This window comes from Vulpes lagopus, chromosome 23 (assembly GCF_018345385.1).
Source record: "Vulpes lagopus strain Blue_001 chromosome 23, ASM1834538v1, whole genome shotgun sequence".
Taxonomy (NCBI): Eukaryota; Metazoa; Chordata; class Mammalia; order Carnivora; family Canidae; genus Vulpes; species Vulpes lagopus.
Genome location: NC_054846.1, coordinates 54064720 through 54090939, shown reverse-complemented (window position 1 = coordinate 54090939; position 26220 = coordinate 54064720). Strand labels below are relative to the sequence as shown.

The following is a 26220-nucleotide window of genomic DNA, read 5'->3' as shown; positions in this document are numbered from 1 at the left end:
ATCTCAGCCCCCAGGCTTTGATTCCACCCTTTCATTGATCATACTATTTATCGAGTGTATATATGCCCAGCCTTCTCACTGACCCATCCTCCTCCAAACCATCAACATGCCCGAATAATTCTGCCTTTTAAATATCTCTCGAGGGATCCCTGGGTGGCGCAGCGGTTTGGCGCCTGCCTTTGGCCCAGGGCACGATCCTGGAGACCCGGGATCGAATCCCACGTCGGGCTCCCGGTGCATGGAGCCTGCTTCTCCCTCTGCCTGTGTCTCTGCCCCTCTCTCTCTCTGTGTGTGATTATCATAAATAAATAAAAATAAAGTAATTTTAAAAAAATAAAAATAAATAAATAAATATCTCTCGAATCTATCCTCTCCATCCCTAGTGCCACTGCCCCGGTTCATGTCTTCATCATCTCTCTTGTAAACTTTGCCAAAGCTTCCTAATCTCCTTGCCACCAGTCTCTGTTTTTCCCTCTGCTTCCAAACCATTCTCCGTGTTGCAGTCAGATTCATCTAGAATCAAAACCGTCCCCTACCATTCCGACAGTATAACAGGACATTGATTCCCACCACACTCAGGTTAAAACCTTAAACCCTTAAAAGGCTTTTCCTTCATAGCCTTAATTTCTGATTGGTATTTATTCGGTAATGGCTTGAGGGTGTAAACTGTTTTTACCCGCTTAAAGAAATCTTGAGAAAACGCTACTTGAAGGAAATAAAGGTACCTCCAATTTGATTATGAAGTAATGGAATGCTTTTGAAATGTGCTTAATTTTATACTCTCTAACTTGATGTTTTTCAAACAGTAATACATTAGTTGGATTGGGAAATCAGTTTAGTGAATCAACTGGCAAGGAAAAAATGTAAACAGTAATAGAAGGAACTCCCATGACCCAATTATCACCTTCAGTAATTGCCAATTAATATCTGGTCTAATTTTATCTATATTCCTGCCAACTTCCCTCTCATGTTATTTATTTTGAAGCAAATCTTAAACTTCATTTGTAAGTTTTTCAGCATTGTAAAAAATGGTGAAATAGAATTTGTTTTTGAGCATGTACTGGGTCACAGAATAAAATGTTTAAAAGCCACTTTTTTTCCAATATCCCTTTTCAAATAAGAGATGTAGGTAGCTCTTAATGTTATGTATCCAAGTTAATAACATAGAAGATTGCCTTATGGAGAAGAAGCTGTGTCTTTGCAGAAACACCCCACCTATTTTTCTTCCCCACCCCAATAAGTATATATAGAATATATTCAGCTGCCCAAGACCTAAGGGCTTAGTTTCAGCCTCTCCTGTTTCCTGCGGAGTCCCAGCTTGAGAGGACTGAGTTATTTTGTGGAAAGGAAAAGGGGGGGTGAGGAAAAGTAGCGGACACTGAGGAGCATCTCTGAGCCTGGCACTAAGGCTCTTCATATACATCATCCTATTTAATCCTCACAACACTTTTAACAGTAAGAATACTTGAGTTTATAGAAAAATGGAAATGACTTATCAAAGACATCCCCAATCCCCTCCCCTCACCCCCATAGAGACCAAGCCAGGTTCCAGGCCAGGAGCCCCGGCTCTGAGACCTGCTCTTCCACCAGCAGCCTGCCTTTTATATACCTGGCCTTAAAGGCAGCCCTTTGGGCCTAAGTAACAGTGGAGATCACACGTGGTAAACCTGGGCCCTTAGCAAGAACTGCTGTTCTCAAAACCCTGATTCATCTCAGTTTCCTGAGAAGGTTCCTGGCCTTGTAAAAAGAACCCAGATTTCAGAGTCTTATGAACATGCATCTAAATTCTGGCCTTCCTACCTGCCGTATGACTACGAGTCCATCTCTTAACCTCTCAGAGAACAGTTCCTTCACATGGTGGTTGTGAGGATTAAAGATGATGGATACGAAGTCTTCATTCGTATCCACCTGACATGGTGGGTAATCGCTAAGTAAGGGCTGTTGTGTCTGTGTTTAGAAGACAGAAAAGGTAGTAATACATTTTGGGAAAGTGTGTAACCATGGTTAAAGAGAATAAACTTCAGTCACCTTAAAAAGTTTAATCTGAAACCAATGATGTACCATATGTTGGCTAACTGAATGTAAAGAAAAAGTTTATTGATAACCCTTCCTTTCTCACGGATTGTGAATAAAACTATCACACGTGTTTTGAATTCACTCATTTAGTCCTCCCAACAACCCTTGTGTTAGGGGTTTTTCTTTTCCCCATTTTATGTAACTCCCATTTCAGATGAGAACTCTGAAGCAGAGAGAGGTTAAGTAACTTGTCTGAGGTCACATGCATCTGTCAAGTGGTGAAGCCCAGATTCTAACTGGGCAGCCTGGCTGGAGAGCAAGGGGAAGAATAACACCCGGTCTACCTTGGGGTTGATTCAAAAAAAGATAAGCTTCAGGAAAGTGATTCGGAAATACCGTGTGCATTCTAAGAGCTTGTCTGGCAGGCACGCTGGGCTGGGGCGACAATACAGACTTGAAGGTGACTGCTTGCGGTAAATTGCTCAGTCTGCTTCTGGCCTTTGTGACCTTGTGCAAATTACTTAGTCCTCTGCCTCATTTCCTCAACTATAAAAATTGGAATTGTGAAAGGAAATACCGGATAGGATTGGATTGTTCTTTATTTTTTTAAAGATTTTATTTATTCATGAGAGACACACACACACACACAGAGAGAGAGAGAGAGAGAGACAGAGACAGAAGTAGGCTCCATGCAGGGAGCCTGATGTGGGACTTGATCTTGGGCCTCCAGGATCACACCCAGGGCTGAAGGTGGCGCCAAACCGCTGAGCCACCGGGGCTGCCTGGATTGGATTGTTCTGAGGATGAAATGAGCTGGTACACCTGAAAAGTTTAAAATAATGCCTAACATAGTTCTAGACAAACGATGGGGTGACGATCAAGATGAAGATGATGATGGAGGAAAACGTGAAGAGGATAAATAGTAGTTCCTTCTTCATTTACTCTGCCCTGAGTACCTTACTGGGATAGCAGGGGCGCCGGACTCCATGGAAGACGGATGCGACACATTCACAGGTAGAAATCTGAAGTGAGGCTGGTCAGTGATAACTAAGGATTAAAAAGTGTGCAGTGCTAAATGCTGTGAAAGAGATACAAATGTAATCTCTGAAAAGGAAAGATTCCCCCACTGGGGAGATACCAGAGGGCTTCCTGGAGGAAGTAGTGTTGGCTGTGGGTTCAGAGGCTGCGTGGGACTTCACATCCAGGTGGGTCTTGCCTGGGCTCTGGGCTGGAGGAGGCCAGGCTTCTGAGGCCCTGTGGTATCATGCCCGTGACCCCAGGAGGAAGTTGGCTTTGAGCAGTGCCCAGTGCTGCCAAGCTGGACAGGGCTCTGAGGCTGAGGGATTTGGGCCCCTAGGTGCAGGTAACTGGAATTTCCAGATCTGGAAGCTCCAGCGTTGTGGTCAGACCGGCAGCATTCTCGGGCCCTTGTTGATCTGCCCAGCCCATGACGTGAGTCCGCAGGGAAAGGGGAAAGGTGCTATCTTCTCTGCTGCCTGCCAAGGAGCATGTAGAGAAGCTGCCCAGAAAGCCCTTGAAGCCCCTGCCCTCCGCGCCCAGCCTGCCTGCAGAGCAGCCCAGGGCAGCAGCCTGGGTGTGGGGACGTCAGCACACCCAGGTTCACCCAATACTCCATAAGATGGAATGTGAGGAGAATCTGGGTCAAACACCTGGCTTAGGGCTTGGCACGTTCGAGAATGTCAGAATCGGTCACCATTTCGTAGACTCCAGGTTTGTGTTGCACAAGTGCCTTGGATACAGAGCCAGCCCCAAAGGGGAAGGCACAGAGCCAGCCCCAAAGGAGACGGAGATGGTCTCTCAGCGCCCCCGCCCCGCTCTCCACCCCTCCCCCTACTGAGCAAAGCCTCCAGGGACCCCTGAATCCCTCCATCCCCCGGACCTGGGCTGGGCCTCCTATGGAGCCTCCTGCCTCGGGGCCTTGCCTGTCAGCAGCCTCTGCCCCCAGCGCTGCTTCCTGCGGCCCCGGCCCCACTCCGGGCGCGGGCAGGTTCTGAACTCCGGCCGAGGACACGGGGGCGGGGGGGCGGGGGGGCGGGGGCGGACACCGCCAGCCCTGCTCGGTGCGCAGGACCGGCTTTAGGAGGGGCTGCAGGGGCCTGGGGGAGGTCTTGGGGCTGCCCCCGCCCTCCGTGAGCTCTTGGGACCCATCCCTGGACCTCCTGGGCCTCAGCTGCTCCTGGGGACTACTGGAGGGTCTTGACGGCTCTGGGACCCCAGGTCCGCTCCGGGGACACCGGCGTCCCCGGCAGGCAGGGAGGCGCCCGGCCGCGGCGGGGAGGAGCCGCCGGTCCCGCCCGCCCGCAGGTGCAGGGGCCGCCGCGAGGGGCCGCCCGCGACCCCGTCAGAGCCCGGGCCGCGTCCGTGGCGTTCCTGACCGCCTGGGAGAGGTTGGCCCCCGAGGAGAGCGACCGCAGGCACCCGGCGGGAGAGCAGCGCGGGGTACCGTTCCTGCGCCCCGTGCCCGCTGCTCGCGTGTCGCCGCCCGGGGCGGGGCTGGGCCTGCGGACGCAGGACCCCCACCCCCACCCCAGTCTCAGCCGCTCCGCACCCCCCCCTCCGTGGGTGGCGCACCTCTGGGGCTGCGGCGGAGGGGTCCGGGTTGAGCCGTGTGGGCCGAGCTCCTCCGAAATCAGTCCGCGGGGGTCGTCGAGGCTCCTGTGCGTTGCTTGCACGCCCCAGGCCCCGCCTCCCCAAGGGTCGGTATCTCCAGAGGCCTCCCCGGAGGCACGGGTGGCCGTCCTGACCTCTCTGAGCCCAGACGCCCCCACTCCCTTCCTCTCCAGACGGTTCCCCGCCGTCCGTCCCTGGAGAAGAGCAGCCCGAGCGCCCTCCCCGCTCCCACGACTCTGCTCTGAGCTCCTCGACCTCTGCAAGCCCCAGTCACCGTTCGCATCTTCGCCCCAAACCCGTTCCTCCTCTTGTGTTCCCATATCGGTGAGCGGCAGTCATCCACCGTGTTGCTCCAGCCCAGAGCTGGGAGTCACCCTCTCTCCTCCCTCCCTCATCTCCAAGTCCTGGCGATTTTCTCCCAAAGCTGTTGGTTCCCCTGCGGACGCCTGCAGCAGCCCCCCACCCTCCCGGCGCCTCCAGTCCGCTCCTTTCCACGCACCCGTAGATGACCTTTTCTAAAGCACAAGCCAGACCGTGTCATTTTTCTGTTTTAAAACTTCCACGGCTTTCTGTCGCCTGGAGATTAAAGTTCAGGGTTCTTGGGGAGAGTCGCTGTAACCAGCCTCGGCCCTCACCCACGGTCGAGGGCTTGCAGGGCTCGCACCACGGGCCAGGCTGCTCGGGCTGCCCGGCCTGGGCACCGTCCTCTGCTCCGACAGTCCCGTCCTTAAGGGGCGACCTTAGGTGACCTCCCTTACAGGGCCTTTCTGACCCCATCCTTGAGCCAGACCCGGGGGGCTTTCGGCACCTTTGCTCCGCCTCGTGGTGCTCCTTGGGCCCCGGCAAGCACTGGTGGGCAGCACCGCGCGGGGGCGCTCGGGGACCTGCGCGGCGGCGCTGCGGGAACGTGCTGGGCCGTAAGGTCGATCTCTCCCGGAGGGACGGAGCTCACGTCCAAATGTGACTTGAGGGGTCCCTGAGGCTGAGGCGCCTCAGCCTGATGGGCCCGGGCCGGCGGCCGGCAGGGCCAGCAGGTCGCAGCCCACGGGGGGCGTCGGGAGAGGGTCTGCGGCCATGACCTGCTGCCCCAGGAAGGAAAGGCTTCGCCGAGGCGCTTCGGTTTGGATTAGGACGGGCGCCCTCGCTGGGCCTCAGGGAGCCGGAGTTCACTAGTTCACTTCCTCCTGGCGCGGTCGCAGGTAACCGAGGTGACCCCCTTGAGCAGCGGGGCCTCAGGTGCGGGCGCCGAGGTGGGAGCTGCGGTTCCAGACGGCAGCACGCGGCAGCCAGTGCCGGAGAGGGGGATGATGGCACCTCTTGCCGCGGGACATCCCTTCCCGCCGCCGGCCACTCACGGCTCCTGGGGAGGCGCACCAGCGGCAGAGGCCGCCGGCAGCCGCGTGGCTTTGGGCACAGGACCGGGCGCAGGGCTGCGGCGGGGGAGGCCTCTCAGAGTGGAGGGCCCAGCCCGGAGCCGGGGCCGGGCCGCCCAGCAGAATCCCTGCCCCGAGCCCCAGGAGCCCTCAGGGCCTCCAGGTCGACAGTCTCACATTTGGGGACTGGAATCCTGGGGTGGCTCTGGGGTCCCTTCCTTGGGAGGGGATCTGGACCCGAAGGCAGTGCTGAGTTCGCCTCGAAGATTCTCAGATTCCGCGAATGAAGGCACTGGGGAGTCATGAGACAGGGTCCTGGGATCTTGAAGCCTCAGGTCCCAGGCGTCTGCCCTCCCCAGAGCAGCCGCGGGGTCTGAGAGGTGCCGGTGGGAGGCCCGGGATGGCCCTGCCGTGAGGTCAGCTGGAATCGGTTATGCAGGCTGCAGGGGCAGCTCCCTGGCCGCCAGGTCCTCACTCACCCCCAAACCCCTGACCTCAGCCGCTCGGCCTTCCCCTGGGAAGGTCTGCTTCTCCACTCAGCTTCCGGATGCGGGGGGGGGGGGGGGGGGGGGGGGGGGCTCCCGGCCTGACGCCTGCCTGCGGCCCTGCTCCCCCTCCGGGGGGCCCCCCCGGCCAGCAGCTTCCACCTGGAGCAGGGCCCTGGAGCCCCAGGCGGATGCTGGACCCAGACTCCGGGACTTTCTGGCCGTGTGACTGCGGACGGGTTATTTAATTTCTCTGTACCTTGCTTTCCTCACCTGTAAAATGAGGGTGACGTTAGGACTTGCCTCCCAGGGTTGAGGTGAGGATTATGTGACTCCGTTTACGCAAAGCACTGAGGACAGTGCCTAACACATGGTGTAACCAAGGAGTGTCACTGATTATTGTCATTAGTCCTCCAGGCCGGAAGAGGAAGGGGCTTCTCCACCAGGCTAGCTTGAAAAAGCTCACGGAAATATTCTAGTTGACCTTTCCTTCAGTCACTGTGCCCTGAGAGGCAGAGCCAAATAAGAGACACCTACCATTCAGCCAATGGGGCTGGACAGGAGAGAAGGAGAAGGGGGACCCCTACAAAGAAGTTGTAGGGTCGGTGTGATGTCATAAGGTAAGGTAAATATGGCCAATGAGCAGGACTTAAAATCACAGCTTCACGAAGTACCCAAAATATGATTTACTTGGAGCACCCTGGCCCATCCCTCTGAGGGTCTTCCATTGCTCTTGACACCTGGGAGCCAGGAACTAGGCCCATGAGGCCCCTTCCTGCAGTTATGACTTTGCCAGCCATTCTCAGCCAGAGCACCAGCACCACACTGGCCTGGGAGGAGGGGGGTGCTTATGGGGCAGTGGTCCCTGAAGCTCTTCACTTTATCACCCCATCCCAAGGGTGGGACAGGCTCTTCTAATTCCTCTGCAGCCTGACCCAAACCAGTCTGTAACTTTTTAAAAATTTAATTTAAATTCAGTTTAAATTAAACTGAATTTAATTAAACCCAGTGCTCATCCTATCAAGTGCCCCCCCTCAGTCCCTGTCACCCAGTCACCCCAACCCTCTGTGCACCTCCCCTTCCACAATCCTTTGTTCATTTCCCAGAATTAGGAGTCTTTCATGTTCTGACTCCCTCTGTATTTTTTCCCTCTCAGTTCCCCTCCTTTCCCTCATAGTCTCTTTCACTATTTCTTATATTCCCCATATGAGTGAAACCATATGATGATTGTCCTTTTCCTACTGACTTACTTCACTCTGCATAATACCCTCCAATTCCATCCACGTCGAAGCAGATGGTGGGTGTTCGTCCTCTCTAAAGGCCGAGTGATATTCCACTGTATATATAGACCACATCTTCTCTGTCGGGGGACACCAAGGCTCCTTCCACAGCTTGGCTACTGTGGACATGGTTGCTATAAACATTGGGGTGCAGATGTCCTGGCGTTTCACTATGTCTGTATCTGTGGGGTAAATACCCACTGATGCAATTGCTGGATCTTTTAAAACACCTTAGGAAGCAGGGAATGAGCAACAGATTTACAGGATTCTGTGGCCCCTTGCTGAGCCTGTCAGCCCCCCTGGAAGGAGCCTAGCTTCAGAACTTCCGCAGCTGGGAGGGCCCAGAGTATGTCTTCCCACAACTTCCTTTCTTCCTGGTTCAGATGAAAATGGCAGTTCAGAAGTCTATTGTATTTAGGTAAAATCCTTCCCCTACCCTACTAAGTGGCTGGATTTGCCCCCATGCACCCCAGGAAGACAATTATATTAGGACAGTGGGGGGGACATCGGTGCCCTATCCAGGTAACCCTGACCAGATGCTCCATACCTTGTGGCGTCCCCCTGCCATGGGATAAGGTTTGTCCCCACTCGTTCCCTCCCACAGCCTCAGGGGTCCCTCTTACTCCCTCCCTCGAAGAGCTTGCCCTGGCAAGTACCCTCCCCCATACAGAGCATCTGAGTCTCAGATTGAAGGCAACTCTGCTGTCTTTCCAGGGAAATGGGTGGGTAGGTGGTTCCTTTACACCTGTGTGGCTGAACAGCACACCCGGCACCGTCCCTGAGCACAGGACCAGCTGGTCGGACAGGGCTGACCTCCCCACAGGTTCCGTGAACTGCTCAGCACCCAAAGCGACCCACTTCTCCTTGGCCTGCTACTGCTCCCTCCATGCCCAGCCTCTCTCTGGACCCTCTGAAAGAGGCCCCGGCCTCTACCTCCCACCCCTGGCCACCCTGTTGCCCCAGTGATCTGATAACAGCGACCTCTGCCCTTGGCTGTGCCCCCTTGTCACGCATCATCACCTTCCATCCACCTCGACTCTGACCCCGTATTGTCTTATTGTCTCTGATTCTAACAGATGAGGAAACGGAGCCTCCTTGTGCTTTCTCAAATACATACACATGGGGGGGGGGGGTTTTTTATTTTTTTTATTTTTATTTTTTTTAATTAATTAATTAATTTATTTATGATAGTCACAGAGAGAGAGAGAGAGAGACAGAGACATAGGCAGAGGGAGAAGCAGGCTCCATGCACTGGGAGCCCGACGTGGGATTTGATCCTGGGTCTCCAGGATCGCGCCCTGGGCCAAAGGCCGGCGCTAAACCGCTGCGCCACCCAGGGATCCCGGGGGTTCTTTTTAAATATTTTCCCACCTTCCAGAAAACTCATTTATGCAACAGTTAATGAGTAGATGCCAACTGGGTGCCAGGCACTGTTCTGGGCACTGCAAGTATATTAGAGAACAAAACTGGAAAAAAAATCCCTCCCCTGTGTGGAGTGTAGAATTTAATAGGTAGAGACAGAAAATAAATAAGAAAAATATTCAGGAGGTAAGATAACAAATGCTACGGAAAAAATAATGCAGCATAAAGGAATAGGAAGTATGAGGGGAAAGGTTCCATTTTAAATAGAATGGTCAGGAAGGCCTCGTGGGGAAGGTGACATTTGAGCTGAGATCTGAAGCTCTTTGCTGGAAGAGTAATCATGTGAATATCTGCAGGAGGAGCATTCCAGGCAGAAGGAATAGCAAGTGAAAGGGCTTGAGGTGAGAGCGTGCCTGGCATTTTTGGAAAAAAAGCAAGGAGGCCAGAGTGACTGAATATGAGAAAGAGTGAAGAGAGATGATGTCAGAGAGACAGATAGGGGTACAGGTCATTCGGGCCCTTGAGGCCATGTGAAGACTGAAACTTTTGCACTGAACAATATGGGGAGCCAGTGTGGGGTTTTGAACAGACAAGTGATATGATCAGATCAAATGGGTCTGGTTCTGTGTGGAGAAGACAATAAGAGGCCAGGGGCTGGGACAGAGAAACTACCCGGGGAAACAATGTAGTAATTTGGGCAAGGCAAAGAAATTCTCTATAAACATAATTTAAATATCTGCAGAATATTTTACCCTACAAATTTACTGCAATTCACTGAAATCTTTATTGGTGGGTATTTAGGGTTGTTACCAGCTGTATCCTTATCAGAGAAAACACTGATGAACATCTTTGTACCAGAAATCTTTATGTCTGTTTCTTGATACATAAAGACTATTTCTTAAGACACATCTGTTGCCTTGGTGTCACTGGGTCACCTTTCTCAGGTTTTTCTTTTTTTATTTTTAAGATTTTATTTATTCATTCATGAGAGACAGAGAGAGAGAGAGAGAGGCGCAGAGACACAGGCAGAGGGAGAAGCAGGCCCCATGCAGGGAGCCCGACATGGGACTCGATCCCGGGTCTCCAGGACCAGGCCCTGGGCTGAAGGCGGCGCTAAACCTCTGAGCCACCCGGGCTGCCCCTTTCCCTCCCCGTGGCAGCCTGGAAGGCAGCACCCCACTGTAGGGTATGTGGCAGGTGGCTGGGGGTGTCCTTCTGGCCCCGGCCAGGTCTGCACGCACCTCTGAGGAGGTGTCCCTCTTCCCTGGACAGCCTTGCATGGTCCATCTACTCACTTAAAGTCCACAGCCGTCCTGTTATCCCAGCTTTACAGGCGAGGGAACCAAAGGCCAATGGTCAAAGGCCAATGGCGGGGCCCTGTGCCACGTGCTTTACCCACGTTACCTCATCTAATCCCTGCAACAGCCCGGTGATGTTGGTGCCATCGTCATCCCCTCTCAGAGCTGAAGTCACTGATCCAGGGTGTCAGCGCTGGGCACTGACCTGTTCTCGGAACCACTGCCTGCCCTGCCTCCAGCTCATCAGGGGATTCGCTTGGGGCTGCACAGTCAGGATGTGGAGGGGCCACGAGCCCCGCCGGGTCTTCCTGACCCTGCAGCCCGAGTTCTAACCCGTGACAGGACGCCCCTCAATGCCTGAAACACCTCACTAGAGCTCTGCCTCTTTCATTCAATCAGGAGTGTTCTTGGTCTCTTGTGCCTGACTGGGGCTCCCTCCTTAGATCCATTCTCAGCAGCTCTGGGAGACCAGGCTTTGGTAGAAGAGCTCAGATCCCAGAACCAAGTAAGGAACCTTCGGAGTAAGGAAGGGCCTTGAGCTCCTGGACCAGGTTCTCTCCCCCTTTTATGGGGAGGAAGAACTAAGGGCCAGAGTGAGGCAGTAACTTGCCCAAGGTTCCACAACTAGTGGGGGTCAGAGTTCAGGGGGAGGGAGGAGGCTGGCCCAACAAGTAGGCCTAGGTCTTCCCTAAGAGCCCCTGCCATGGAATATTTCAGAACTGTGACTGTCACAGGCCTGTTCAAGGGCCCTTTGTTGATGGGCCTGTTGATTGTGAATTATTAACCTGCCCAAGCCTGCAATCTGCTGGATGGGGCTCACCCACTTTAAGAAAATTCACTGTACAGTCTGCAGCCCAGCTGGCTTGGTGGGGGGGGTGGGGGTCTCTGGGGCCAGCTGCCTAGTTCTGGGCTGGTAGAGAGAGCTAGTGGGTGGGGGAGGGGCCTCCTGCCAGGGAAAGACCCAGGGGGACGGAAGGGGTGCAGGGGGAAGGGGCACCCCGGGTAATGCTCAGTCAGCCTTACAGCATCCCTGGGAGGCCGGCACTGTTACCCCAGGTTTACAGATGGGAAGACAGGGTCAGCGAGGTAAAGGCAGAGCATGCTCCACAACCTAAGCTCTTTCTACAACAATGACATCACTTTTCACATGCTCACGCCCCCATTTCTGTGACCCACCCCCCTTTTCCAGACACTTTTCCCATAGGATAAGAAGTCAAGACCTGAGTCCAAGTCACACTTGGTCCAAGCCTCAGTTTTCTAAGCTGTCGGATGGGAGATAAAGCCACTGTGGAGCTTTTAGGACCACCCTGAAGAGGTTTCACTAACCAGATATTTCTTGAGGGCCTTGCTAAGCTGAGAGACCGTACAAGTCAAAGTAGCCCAGGGAGGTTCTCAGGGCCATCGGGTGTGGTGAGCCCAGCGATTTGTGCTTGCAGGTTGGGGAGAGGATGAGAGGAAGCAGGCCTGGCCACTCCCAGGCACAAGGCACCAGGAAGCTCCTCTAGCAGAGGAGGAAGGAACCCCGGACGCAGGATGGTCTCCTGGTCCCCACAACCTGGCTATCAGCTTGCAGTGGAAATGCGCGGGTGACTTGAGCCAAGTCACCTGGGTCAGGAGGCAGAAATAATGGTGACTCCCAAGGCTCCCTGGTGTCAGGCTGGGGCCAGAGCTCCTGGGGGCTGGGAGCTGCCTGGGTGGCGCCTTCCTGAAGGGTGGACCACTCTGCTGCTCTGACTCATCAGGTGAGTGGTGCCAGCATCATTGCCACTGCTGTGTGGGGACAGTTCTGGCTCCAGGGGCAGCTGGGTCGCTTACCTTGCTGAGCTTCAGTTTTCAGTATAAAAGGGGAGAATAATAGCACCTACGTCACCAGCACTGCACAGCACTGTGCCACGTGCTAGCTGCTATGCTGGGCATTTCAGTCACAGGAATTCTTAATCCTTTGAGGCTGGCAGGATTTCCATTTTACTGATGAGGAAACTGAGGCTCGGAGAGGTAGTTAAAAGCGAGCATTAAATGAGATAGTCCATGGCCTACACTTGCCATGTTTGTCTGTAATAAGCCTTCAGTGGATATCAGTCATCATTATAATCATGACCTCGGAGGGAAACGGTAAGTGCTAGGTCAAGTGTGGGAGTCTGGCGATCAATCAGAAACAGAGATGTCTGACCAGGCCCGACCCCGAGAGCTCCCAGCCTGTGGGCAGAGACAATCACGTACACACTCACTCCACCACCATCACACGTGGATGGCGTCGGCCTAGGGTGACGAGGGTAGGTCGGGGTCCGTGTGTGTCCAGGAAGCCCCTGACCCAGCCAGGGAGGGAGGGCTTTCTGGAAGAGGCGGCATCTGAATGGAACCCTGCAGGGTGAGTAGTTGGCATAGGTCAGGCTCTGAATACAGGCCACATCCAGTAAGGGTCTACCTGTAGGTAGCCGCGCTGCCCCCGGGGCCCGCGGGGCCTGCGGCACTCTGGCACTTTTATATTGGTAGATTTGTATTCTTTTTTGGAAAAAGAAGGCTTCCGATTGTAAGCTTCTGGATAGAACCCTGATTACATGGGTGAATGGTAAGTGACAAGGGAGGAAGGTGTGTCCCAGGCGGAGGGCGAGTATGTGGGAGTGCCCGGGGACTTGAGAGGCGCCCAGCCTCATTCGGGGCTCCCCTGCACCGCCTGCGGGTCTCCTCGGCGGCTCCCCGAGGCCAGCTGACGTGGGGCCTGCTGCTCTCCCATCAGGGACCCACACCCACCGCTGCTCAGGTCAGCGCCGCCTTCTCCGGGAAGCCCTCCGCGGCTCTCCGCGGCGTGCGGGCGGTCGCGGCGCTCACCCCGGCCTGCGTGTGGCCCCCGGCGGCCTTGGGCGCTGACGTGGGGGGGCCGTGGGGGGGCGGCCCGACCGCGGGGGCCCGACCGTGGGGTCCCCGGAGGACCCCGCGCCGCCTTGCCCGCCCGCCGCCCTCCTCCCCGCCGGCTGCGGGGACGCTCCCGAGGGCGGCCACGTGCTTGATGAGTCACGGTCCGCGGCAGCGGGCCTGGAGGTGGCGGCCGCTTCCCTCTGCGCCGCCCGACGGCGCCTTCCCGGAGGCCAGGTGGGCTCTGCCGGCCGGACGGCGCCCCGGGGCCCAGGGGCGTGGCGCGGGGGACACACGGGGGGGGCACGGCCACGCCCGCCCTTGTGAGGGGAGGGCACTCGGGCCGGTAGCGTCCATCCGCGCCTCACCTGCCCAGTCTGTGAAATGGCAGCTCGGGGGCGGGGGGGCGAGCGTGGCCCGGGGCCGCGGGGGGCACTGAGAAGGGGCGGGGCCACCGCGGACCCAGCTCTAGGAACCTCCTCGCCGCGCAGGGGGCTTGGAGGGCAGAGCCGCTGCGGCCCGCGCCGCGCGGGGAGAGCCGAGGGCTGGGGGCGCCTGCCGAGGCCCGCCCCCCCCACCCGCCCGGGCGCCCCGCCCTCCGCGGCCCCGCCCACCCCGCGGCCCCGCCCTCCCCCGCCCAGCGCGCCCCTGCCCTCCTCCCCCTCCCCTCCACCCCGAACCCCCCCCCCCGCCTCCCCGCCCGGCGCGCCCCTCCCCTGCCCTCCCCTCCTCTCCCCCGCCCGGAGCACCCCACCCACCCCCGGCCTCCCCGCCCGGCGCGCCCCTCCCCTGCCCTCCCCCCTCCCCCGCCTCCCTCCCCTCCCCCGCCCAGCGCCCGGCTCGGGGTTCCGGCAGCACCTGGGCCGCGGCTGACGAGCGGCAGGGGCGCGCTTCCCCCTCCCCCCGCGATGAGCTCGCCCGGCGCGGAGGACCCCCTGCCCGCGGGGTAAGTGCGCGGGATGCGGGGGCGCGGGGAGCGGGGTGCTGGGCCAGGGAGGGGGGTGGGGGTGCGGGGCCGGGGAGGGGAGGTGCGGGGTGCGCGGCCCGGGGAGGGGGTGCGGGCCCGGGGGAGGGGGGTGGGGGTGCGGGGCCGGGGAGGGGAGGTGCGGGGTGCGGGCCCGGGGGAGGGGGGTGGGGGTTCGGGCCAGGCCTCCCCGGCGCCTCCGGCCGCACTGCGGCTCCGGCCCCCTCCCCCCCCTCCCCTCCGGGCCGCCGCGGCAGCGGGGGCGCCGGGGCCTGGGGCGGTCACTCCCCCCGGGTCCCAACTTTCTCACGGAGCTGTAGTAGCGGCCACGTCAGAGCCGCCGCCCTCCCCGCGTGGCGTGTGCACCTGTGGGTGGGCCCGGTGATTCCCCTGTCACAGGCGGGGAAACGGAGGCACGGCTCCTCCGTGGTGACTTGCCTTTCCTTTCCTTACCCGGGCCGGGGTGAGGACCCGCTCCCTGACCCCAGAGCCCCCCTCCCCCCCGGGGGCCGTGCCGCCTCCTCTTCCGGGGTCTGAAGGAGTTAAGAGGCTGAGATAGGATCAGCTGTGCCCAGTGGGCGCAGCAGGAAGTGGTGGTAAAGGTGGGTGTTGTCTCGCCCATATGGCCCTCCTGCCCCCCCCCCCCCCCAGCCCTGGAGAATCCCTACGCTGCCCCGTAGCAGTGCCAGCCCTTTCCCTGCTCAGGTGAGCTGCAGGTGTCCGCCCTACCTGGGGCCTCACCACCAGGGACAATGTTTGCCAAGGGCCTCAGGGCGGGCACGTGAGCCAGGACTGCCAGGGTGCCACCCTGGGTGGAGGCCTCCACTGGGCCTGGGCGGGCATCCTGGGTGAAGGCTTAGAATTGGGTCACTGAGGGACCCTCTGGCCCAAGGGAGGGTCGCCTGGTGAGTTTTGCCCTGTTTGTTGTGTGGTTTTGGCCATATCCTTTATCCTCCCTAGACTTCTGGTCCCTCCTTTGGAAAACACAGGGAGGCCAGGCCTGGCTGCTCCCTTCCTGCTCTGAGCTGAAGTCTGTAAATCCGGAGCCTGCTTAGGTCCCTTCTGCCCAGCCCTGACTAAGCACCACCCCATTGGGCCCAGGAAAGAAGCTTCCAGGAGAGAAGGCAGGCAGGAACAGGGCACCTAGCAAAGAATCCTAATTCCCAGGCTAGAAAGCCTCATCCATCCCTCTTCTTTGCACGCTCTGAGTCTTCTCTACAACTCCAGGCCTGAGTCTTCTCTACAACTCCAGGCCCCTCTGGCTCCTCCATGGGCCTCCGGGGCAGTGAGCTCAGTCTTCTAGCACTGCTGGACCTTTCTCCTAGGACCATCCCTCCTCCCACCGCATGCCTTTCAGGCCCCCCTCTTCTTTGATGCCACACAGGTCCATCTGTCCCTGGTCAGTGCCATCCTGGTGGGGTCTGAGCAGAGGAGAGTCAAAGCAGTTCCACCTTCACCATAGACACTCATTCAGTCACTCAGTGAACACTCCCAAGGCCTGCTCTGGGCCCAGCCCAGGATATGAGGGTCCATGATAAACAAACCAGACTTTAAATCTCCACCATTTTAAAAATTATGAAATATTTTAAGCCTTCAGGAAAATATAGCAAATAATAAAATGAACTCCATGCCCAGCTTTTTCAAATGTTAATCTTGTGTCCACTTATTTCATATTCTTCTTTATGTTAAAAAATAAATTAAAGAGACTTTTGGAGCCTGTGCAGACCCTCCCCTCATCCCTCTCCAGAGAGAATCGCCATCCTGAATTGTGATCTTGCCATTTGCATTTTAATTAAAAAATGTTTTTATTTGAGTCTAGTTGACACACAACAGTTACCTTAGGTTCAAGTGTACAGCATAGTGGTTCAACTTCTCTATGTTAAGCTGTGCTCCCAAGTGTAGCTGCCATATGTCATCTGGCAACACTATTACAATATTATTGCTCTTTGTCATTCTTGGTTTTATTCTTTTGCGGAGTGTGTAAAAGTCTAAAAAAATGTAGCTTGTTCTCACTTTAAAATTTTTATATAAACAGAGTCGTACAGCATGAATCATTTCGCAGTTTGCTTTTTCTCACCGAGCTTCAGGTTTCTGAGATGTAGCCTTCTTGATCCTTACAGCTCTGGTCCCCACTTTATTTGATGTAAGATGTGCCCCTGATGTAGAGTCCCCCGTTTATTTATTTACTGGCCTTCTTTTTTTTTTTTTTAAGATTTTTTTATTTATTAGAGACACAGAGATGAGAGAGAGAGAGAGAGAGAGAGAGAGAAGCAGGCTCCATGCAGGGACCCTGACGTGGGATTCGATCCCGGATCTCTAGGATCACACCCTGGGCTGAAGGCGGCACTAAACTGCTAAGCCACCGGTGGCTTCTGGCCTTCTTGATGAACATTGAGGTGGTTCCCAGAGGCTTGCTGTTCAAACAGTAACTATTCTCATAAGGTCATCCTTTGTGCATATGTGAGTTTTCTTCCCAGTTGCCCCATGGGAGTGGAATTGGTGGGTCATGGGATATGTATGTTCAATGTTTTAAAGTTATTTAGTTTTTCTATGAAAGCAGTGTTGCTCCAGACATGATGGAAACACAGACTGGTAGAAAAATAAGTAGCAATGGCTGACCTTTCCCCAGTACTTCTTCCTGGGCTCTACATGGTCCAGTCATTCTTCTCAACAACCCCCAGAGGTAGGGACTGCCCTTCTCATTTTATTGATGAGGACCCTAAAGCTCATAGAGTTTAAAGAACCCTCCCAAGTTTCTCTAACAAGTAATTGCTGAGCTGAAGTCTGAGACCAGGGTTACATGCTTTCAAAACTCTTGAAGGCCACGCTGCTCGAGGCCCTGTCACATCATACTGACTTTATTCACAGCGAACTGGTTCTCTGGGAGGAGAGTCACAGTCACATGTGCAGTTTAGAGACTTCACTTTGCGATAGGTCCCCATGGACGGCTCCCCCCCACGCCCTTGACTAAGTCCTGAATGGTGAAGCAGGGAAGAAAAGCCAACTCTGGCTGCAGTTGGCTCCCTGAGTGACTTCTTTGCACTGCCTCTTGCCCCAGTAGGGAGGGAGAGGTCCCCTGCTCCATCCAGCTCTGTGCTTCAGGTGTCAGGGTGGCAGCTTCCAGGCAGACTTAAGCCGGGAAGGGGCAGGGGGAGAGGGAGTGGTGTAATGCCAGGCCGCCTGACACCCCCTCCCCACCTCCAGCTCCCTTCTCACTCCAGCCTCAACCCTCCCCCACCAGGATGCCAAAGCCTTGGGCACCGGCCCTGCTCCATGCTCCATGCTCCATCCAGCAGCGGCACCCCTGTGCCTTGCATTCTCCAAGGTACAGTGGGAAAGCTCCCCTCAGGAGCTCAGGAATGTGGCTTGGAGCAGAAAGGCCTTGAAGACATGGGACAGCCTGCAGAGATGTGGGGACCTCAGTCAGCTGAGGGAAGAGAAAGGTCTGGGGAGGTTGCCTTTTTATTTTTTTATTATTATTTTTTTTATTTTATTTTATGATAGTCACAGAGAGAGAGAGAGAGAGGCAGAGACACAGGCAGAGGGAGAAGCAGGCTCCATGCACCAGGAGCCCGATGTGGGATTCGATCCCGGGTCTCCAGGATCACGCCCTGGGCCAAAGGCAGGCGCCAAACCGCTGCGCCACCCAGGGATCCCCGAGGTTGCCTTTTTAGAAAGCATTTCTGTCTTCTCCCCAGCTTCCTGGGTGGAGAAGATGAGGCTCCTGCCTTCACCGTCTTTATCTCCTCATCTGGCGGGTGCAGATAAGCACGCCTGCCTCTGGGCTGGTGGGAGGACTGAGGGAAATAAGGCAGGCATCAGTGGAGAACTTGAAGTATACCTCGGGGCGGCAGTGGTGAAAGGGTGCTTATTGATGCCATCATTAAGTCAAATGGGGCCAACGTCCTGAGCCTTCGTCCTGAGCCTTCCTGAGCATCCCAGTCAGCCGGGACACCCCCCCCCCCTTTCGCAGGCCTTCCAGAGAGCCTCCTTGTCACGATGGTATCATGACTCTAGCTCTTTGCTCAGCTTTTTCCCCTTCTTGGGCTTCTTTCTCCATCTTGTCCTCGGTTCAGTGCCATCTTTTCCAGAAAGCTTCCTCGAGTGCCCGTCTCCACTTGTGGGCCTCCTTACAGCCTTCAGTGAGCCCCATGATCGCTGCCTTGATAACTCTGGCTGTCACTGCCTCTGTCTGCAGCTGTCACTTCTGTAGACCGTGAACTCTTCAAGGGCAGGGCCAGGTCTGGACCAGAACCAGAGACTCCTGGGCATTTGTAGGAGGAAAGCCGGCCCGGGGCTGCCCCAAAGCAGCTCCCAGTCTGGAGAGGTCACGTCAGGGCCCCCTCACTACAGTGAAGCAGAGGAGGTGCTGGAGCTGCCAGGGAGGGAATGCACCTCTGTGCTGTATGTCTGTGTAGCTCTCCATGTAGAGGAAGTGGACGGAAGCTCTTTCTTGATGGGAGGTGGTGGTGGTGGTGGTGAGGTGTATGCAGGAGTGGGAGGCAGGCTCTCGGCTCCGGAGCTGTTCAGAGGTGGTCATAAGCCAGGACCGTGGGCTTGACTTCCTGGGACTGACGGGTGAGCACTGGCTCAGGCAGACACTTGGTTAGAACCCACACCTGGCCTCGTCACCTGTCCTCTGTGGCTCGTCTAGAGTCGGGGTAACAATCCTACCTCACAGGCTTTGTGAGCGCTCAAGGAGAGAGGACCAGTTGAACACCCAGAGTGGCAGGTGCCCGCTGCCTCTTCCTGGATTCATCTAACACGAGTGGACTGAACACCAGGCACTGGGCTAAGCCGTGCGCACCGAGGAGGCTACTGTGCCCGTCTCAGGAAGAAAGGGGCGGGGGCTGTGTCTGGTGGGGCCTTTTCAGGAAAGAAACTCAGTCTTTATCCTAGAGTCATGGGAAGCCAGTGGAGGACTTCGAGTTCAGAAGTGACATGGCCAAATTTGTTTTTTTTTGGTTTTTTTTTAAGATTTTATTTATTTATTCACAAGAGACACAGAAAGAGAGAGAGGCAGAGACACAGGCAGAGGGAGAAGCAGGCTCCATGCAGGGAGCCCGATGCGGGACTTGATCCTGGGACTCCAGGATCATGCCCTGGGCTGAAGGCGATGCTAAACCGCCAAGCCACCCAGGGATCCCCCTCAAATTTGGGTTTTAAACAGAAAACTTTGGCTGTTATGAGAAGGATGGGTTAGAGGGAATAAAGCTTCCAACATTCTCCCTTATAAAAACCACTTAGAGGCTGATGGGTTACTCTAGACATCCTTTAAAATACATTCCTGAACAGAAATCCTCTCAAGCCAAGAATAAAAAGGAAGCTGAAATCAGGCTGGTAAGTGACATGAAGCCACAGCAATGTGAAGGTATTGACAAATTCCAGAAATCCAGAACCTTGAGTTTTAATGACCACTCAAGGCATGAGAAGTAAGGACTTGGGCCTACCCAGGGGCAGTGTGAGGAGTTGAAACCTAGCCCCCCTGCCACCACCACGTGAATCTAGGACCTTCAAGGGGCTTCCTCCTGAGTGAATAGGGTCATTGACCAGAAAGAAATAGCCACCCTCCCACAAAGGGGGATGACAGGTCTGGTAGAGAAAATTATAAATATGAATCTGCTGTCACACAAATTTTGGGTTTGAAGACATATTCCCTTTGTGGTCCTGGAAATACTAACCTAAAAGAGTAACTTAAGTATCATGGAATGGTAGTGCCCCAGGGAATCTGGCCAAAGTAAAGGAAAATCCGCTCTGGAGAAACAGTCCTTCTCCTAAGATGCCTTTGGGATCAGCCAAAAAGGAGCTCATGGTAAAATTACAAAACACACAAGGAAAGAAGTCATTGTGAGCAGTAGATCCCCAAATTAAGAAACAACAGGATTTGTTTCTCTGAGAGTCTTAGATGCTAGAATTATGGGATCTAGGATAGAAGTATCTTAAAAACATGTAAAGAAAATCAAAGATGGACTTGAAACAAATAAGCAGGGAACAAAATGCTGCCCCAAAACAACCAAGACGATTTCAAAAGGAAGCAAGTGGAATTTCTGAAAATGCAAAATATGATCCTTAAAATTAAAAACTCAGTAGACGGGAAGAGAGGCAGATCAGACACGCCTCCAGAGAATTCGTGGAATGGAAGACCCGAAGAAATTACTCAGAATCTAACAGGGTGAAAGAGATGGCAACAAAGAGAGGGAAGAGACTTGAAATAGCAAAATAGTCCAACAGAGAGAGAGAGAGAGACAGGAGGGGTAGAAGGGGCAAGAGCAGGAGGGGCATCTTCCATTGACCCAGGGTGAGGGTGATGGCGGCCGGCCCTTGGGCTTGCTGGGCACAGAAGAGCCAGGGTTGAGAGGTGCCCAGGAGGCCCAGCCGCTCGGGCTCGGTGAGGCTTGGCCGGGGAGGCCTGGAGAGGCAGGGAGCATGGCTGACTGCCAGACTTCTAGCCTGACAAACTGGGCAGAGGGGTGTCATTCATTAAGATGGCGAAGACTGGGGGAGAAGGAACAAGAGTGCGATTTTGAACACTACACTGGTTTCGATCTGCCGGGAAGATGCGCTGCTGCGTCACAGAGGACACATTAGAGCTGGCCTGAAGGGATGTGCAGACCTTGACCTGGTGGAGAGGGACTCTCTCTTAACTGTTTGGGGGAAAGGGACTCCTTCCAGTGAGGTCGTCAAGGCCCCTTTTGGAACCTTCTCTCACTCAAAAGAGAAGAGACATCCTCGAGACCATCCTCAAGATAGGACTTTTGGGGTCTCCTAACTTAAAAGATTAAGTTTTTCAGATGGGGAAAGGACTTTTGGGGTCTCCTAACTTAAAAGATTAGTTTTTCAGATGGGGAAGCTGAGACCTATAAAGGTCAGGGATTTGTTCTCCCAACCTGAGACTCCTCCTTCAGTCATTTTTTTTTTTTTCCATTCACTTAACAGATGCTTATCAAAAGCCCACTTTGTACCAGATCCTAGATGCTGGGGATACAGCAGGGAACAAAACAGGGATTCCTGCCCTCAGGAAGCTCCTGTTTAGTGGAGGGGGACAGGCAATAAGCCCAAAATAAGCAAAAGTAAAAATAAAAAATTGTGTGTGTGAGTATGTGTGTGTGTGTGTGAACGTGAGGGTGCTAAGGCATAAGGGTCAGGTGCACTGGAAGTGCTGTTGGGAAGGGGACTGTTGAGGAAGGGCCCTGGACAGCCCTTATGGCTCTGCTGCACGCTACAGTCCATTGTGACAGGGTTTCTGGGGTTCTAGAGTGCAAGCCAGAGGAGGGCAGGAGAAGTCCTGGAGAAGCAGGAGGAGGAAAAGGACTGAAGTGGGATTTAGTGGGTGGGCTGTGCCCCCCTGGGGGGGGGCAGAGAAGCCCGATGGGTCAGAAAGGCCATAAAGACTCCCTTTATCCTTGTGAGAGGTAAGATCAGTTTGTTCCTGAGACTTCCTCGCCCTCCATCCTCTGCTCCCCCCCAGCCCTCTCCCCCAGATCTCAGATGACACCCCCATTCTACTCTCCTCCCACCTTTAGGAACATTGAGAGGGGGGCCAAATTGTCTTTGTGACCCAGTACAGCCTGGACAAGCTCGTGACAAGCCCCCATGGCCCACAGGGAGGCTGCCTGGGCCCTGTGGGGCTCTGTCCCAGCCCCGAGCGGGTCATGAGGTCTCCTGGTCACTGTGCGTCTCTCCCGGCAGGACTTCTGTGAGCAGCCTCCATGAGGCCCTGGACCAGTGCATGATCGCCCTGGACCTCTTCCTCACCAACCAGTTCTCGGAAGCACTCAGCTACCTCAAGCCCAGGTGAGGCTTAAGCCCAGGTTGAGGTGGGGCCTGGGGCGTGTGTGTGTTCACTGCACACATACGCACACTTGGGAGCCCACGTTTAGTGTCGGGATGGGGGTGTCTGGTCATGGAGAACCAGAGGTCTTGTGTAAGAGGAACCCCGTGTAACTGACTGCCCTCAGCCTCCTGGGTCGCCGTGACCCCTGAGAGTCCCATAAAAGCAGGGGCCCAGGCTCCCCACTCTATAGTCCTGGGCAGCCAGGCCCTCCCCGAGGTCACTGTGACTTCCTTCCTTTTAGGCTCTTGTGGCCTCTTCTACTTTGATTTCTTGTTCCCACTGAATCCGTTGGGGTTTCTCCCCCGTCAGCTCTAACACAGCTGCTTTTCCTCATTTTTCCCCAAAAGACTAAAGATTTGAATTGCCTTTACTCAAGCCCTTTAGGGTAGTAGTGTTGGTTAGTCATTTAGCCATTGCTTCCAGTGTTTACTGCCTTATTTCTAAATAATATTCTTATACCGCTCTTCCTTTATCATTTTTTTTGTTTTTTAAAGGCAATATGAAATAGAATTCATACACCACAAAATTCTTTTTATTTTTTTTTAACCTTTTACTTTTATTTATTTATTTTTTAAAGACTTTATTTATTTATTCATGAGAGACACAGAGAGAGAGAGAGAGAGGCAGAGACACAGGCAGAGGGAGAAGCAGCTCCATGCAGGGGGCCCGAAGTGGGACTCGATCCCGGGTCTCCAGGATCATGCCCTGGGCCAAAGGCAGGCGCTAAACCGCTGAGCCACCCAGAGATCCCCACCTTTTACTTTTAAACATCTACTGGTAGACAAGAATTTAGCTTTCTTATCCCCCTGCCCTACTTCCCTTCCTTCATCCTCCTCTCACGATTGTATCACAGTATCTGGCTAAATCAGTAACATTTACGTTGTTATAATTAGATAACTGATGCTCATTGCAAAGACAAGTCACACATTGTAGACTACATTCCCTTTCTGGAGTTAATAATTGTCTTCTTTTGCCTAATGTGCTATATACATTTATCCTGAAGTCTTTATAACCTTTTTCCTGGAAACCTGTCCTCTGGAAGACGGATGTGTCTACCGGCCACCTCCCTTCTGTCTCCTGGAACTCCCTTTCCTTCTCTCTTTTTTCCTTGACCTGGGTTTTTTCTGGCATCCTCTCTTATTTTACCAAAGCATGTCCTCCAGAAACTTCCAAGGAAGGAGTTGCATAAATGTAATTTTCCCCCCTCAGAATTTCAAAGGCATTGCATCCCTGTTTTCTAGCATCTACTGTAGCCATGGGAACCCTACTTTCTTCTAACATTGCATGTGATCATTTTTTCTTCTCTAGAAATGTTTAGAATCCTTTCTTTTGTTCTCACGAATCTGAAACTTCACAATGATGTGCTGAAATATAGGTCTTTTATTTGGAGAGTGCCTTTTGGTTCTAGGATATTCTCTTGCATGACCCTTCCATGTTCTGTCTCCCTTTCCCAGGTTTTCTTTAAGTCAAACACTGGACCTCCTGGATCAGTCCTCTTCTAAGCCTCCTGACTTACCTCCAATTTTGCATTTCTTTCTCTTTTTGTTTTCTCTTATTTGGGGGAAATTTCTTCAACCTTATCATGAAATCCTTCTATTGAGTTAGAAGAGATCCTTCTATTTTCTTTTCCTCTGTGATCATATGATTAATTTCCTCATGCTCCTTGTTCTCTGAATGTTCTTCTTATCCCTAAAACATCTTATTTTTGGCTTATGGATGTACCCTGTTCTTTATGTCTACTTTTGAAATATGGCCTGGATAGGGCCTGGCATACAGTAAGCACGCTAGTAAATATCTGTTATTATCACAGGATGTGGTCTCTTAAACATTTTTTCTCCATTACTCTTGGCTTTCTCCAGGTTCCCTTCTTCTGTGTAATGGGGGGATCTTCTGGTGGGGGCTTTCCTCCAGTGCCTGATGGCCCCTGGTTGTCTGGTTATATTTAAGAGCAAGTTCTCGGTCTTGTAGTTGATGGGTTTGGTTTCTGGATGTGGGGGGAGGTGGGCAAGAAAGGTGGCACAGAGGAACCTGCTTAGGGACAGAATGAGCAGAAGGGAGGCACCTGGATGCTTGGCCTTGTAATTGGTGGGATTGGCTTTTGGATGACCTGTCTCCAGATGTCAGCTTCTCCAAGGAATATTCCTCTGTTCCTCACCATGGTCACAGAACCTCTGGCTGCCTGAATTCTGGGATTGGGATAGGGGTGAGGGGCCAAGAGGCTAATCATGTCTGGTGCCTACTTGCCTAACCCCTTCTTTTTAGTTCTAGGTTGTGGTTGTCCTCTGCCTCATCTGGTTCCTTCAGGTTCCCCAGGAAAGCAAATGCTGAGTCAGGGGAACTGCTTTCCCCAAGTTCCCAAGCCTGACCTGTTCAATTTCTCCTGTCTGGGGTCAGTGGCCCAGCCTCTGGGGGATGGTGTGGATTCCAGCATGAGTCTTATGATGATCCCTCTGCAGCAGGCCTGAAACCTCATCCCCAGCCTCTTAGGGGGTCTGGGTTTGAGGTGGGGCCGGGGCAGCTCTGCAGCAAGAGTGAGGTAGGCCATGCTCCACCCTGTTCCATCCCTGAACATCTGGGTTCCCCTCCAAGTATTTTTGGAAGACTCCTCGGCTCCACTTCCCTTCTGGTCATTACCTATAACTAAGCAGACCCCTCCCTGCCATCTCTCTGGACTCTTGCACGCCCTCTCCTCACAGCCTCCTTGTCCCCTTGTATTGAGGGTCTGCCTCACCCTCCCTGACCTCAAGAGGGCACTCTACCAGGAGTCCCACAACTGGGGGTGGGGGTCGGGGCGGCAGAGAGGAAATGCTTGCCCCTAAGGAGGCAGTACCAAGACACCAGTCTTCCCATGAGACTACCTTTTAACTTCATGCTTAAGGCAGTGAAGCTGCTCCTTCCTTATCTTAGCCCCTGTCCCATTCCAGAAAAGAATCCTTCCTTTGTCTTTCAGTTTAAGAGAGTTCTCTCCAAACAGTAGATGGTGTTAGCACACTCCCCACCCACATCCCCATTTTGACAACCAAAAATTCTTTCTTTCAAGTTATTGCCAGATGCTGGGGGGAAGGGGGACAGGAAAAATCTCTCTCCATCTTTATTAAGAACCACTGGTCTAGGGGAAATAATTCTTGCTAAAAAATAGCCGCCTCTCCTCATTTATAGCCATCAAAGCTACAAAAGATGTTGAGGTCCAGTTTCATTCACATTCCTCCTTGTGCACGCAAGTGTCTCATTTCATTGTTCTCCATACTTTGCCCTCAGGGAATAACGGGCTCATCAAGTTCCACCCCTCATCCCCCCAGCCTGGGCATTTGTTTTCTGTCTTTGTCACTTCTTTGAGTAACTTCTAGTTTATTTTACTATGCTGCTGGTAAAGGAGGGAAGGGCTGGAGGCCACTAGGCTCAGGTGACCTCCACATGGCCAAGGAGTCCCAAGTCCCAACACCCTGCCCTCTGATGGCTCTTCCAGTCCCCTCCCCAACTTGATAGCTGGTCTGGGCCTAGAAGGTAGGATGCCAGTGGGCATCCTGTCCCAGAGCTGAGTTTGCCTCAGATGTGAGGGGACTCTTACTCTCAGGCATCAGGATTGTATAAGCAAACAAGAACTTGTGGGTTGTAAGTTAACCTTGGGGTGTCTGAGGTTTGGAGAGTTGTTCTACCTGTCTACGGGCTTACCACATTGCACTTCACAGATACTGCATTTGTTATAAATCAAAGGTTTATGGCAACCCTGCATCACGCAAGTCTCTTGGCAACATTTTTCCAACCTTTACTCACTTTGTGTCACATTTTGGTAATCCTTGCAATATCTCAAACTTTCCTATTAGTATTATTTTTGTTATGGTGATCTGTGATCAGTGATCTTTGATGTTACTATTGTAATTGTTTCTGGCTGCCACCATGTAAGGCAACGAACTTAATCAGTAAATGTGTGCGTTCTGACTGGTCCATTGACCAGCTGTTCCCCCCTTTCTAGTCTCCTTGGGCCTATTCCCTGAGAGACAACAATATTAAAATTAGGCCAATTAATACCCTGCTGTGGCCCCTGAGTGTTCAAGTGAGAGGAAGAGTTGCACGTCTCTCTCTTTAAATCAAAAGCTAGAAATGACCAACCTTAGTGAGGAAGG

General features: G+C 53.9%; 1 protein-coding gene across 5 annotated transcripts in view; it reads left to right on the top strand.

Annotated features, from left to right (window-relative positions):
- Positions 1 to 13186: 13186 nt before the first annotated feature.
- Positions 13187 to 26220, top strand: part of TTC39A (tetratricopeptide repeat domain 39A) — a 35737-nt gene continuing 22703 nt past the window's right edge. For 3 of the 5 annotated variants that reach the window (XM_041738200.1, XM_041738197.1, XM_041738202.1), the window contains exons 1-2: positions 14109 to 14244; positions 21952 to 22056. In XM_041738200.1, the coding sequence (XP_041594134.1) occupies positions 14207 to 14244; positions 21952 to 22056 (143 nt within the window). In that variant the 5' untranslated portion in view covers positions 14109 to 14206. Of the gene's footprint in view, positions 13207 to 13489; positions 13536 to 14108; positions 14245 to 21951; positions 22057 to 26220 lie in introns of those variants that run through there. The other 2 variants (XM_041738198.1, XM_041738199.1) reach the window with 2 other exon arrangements.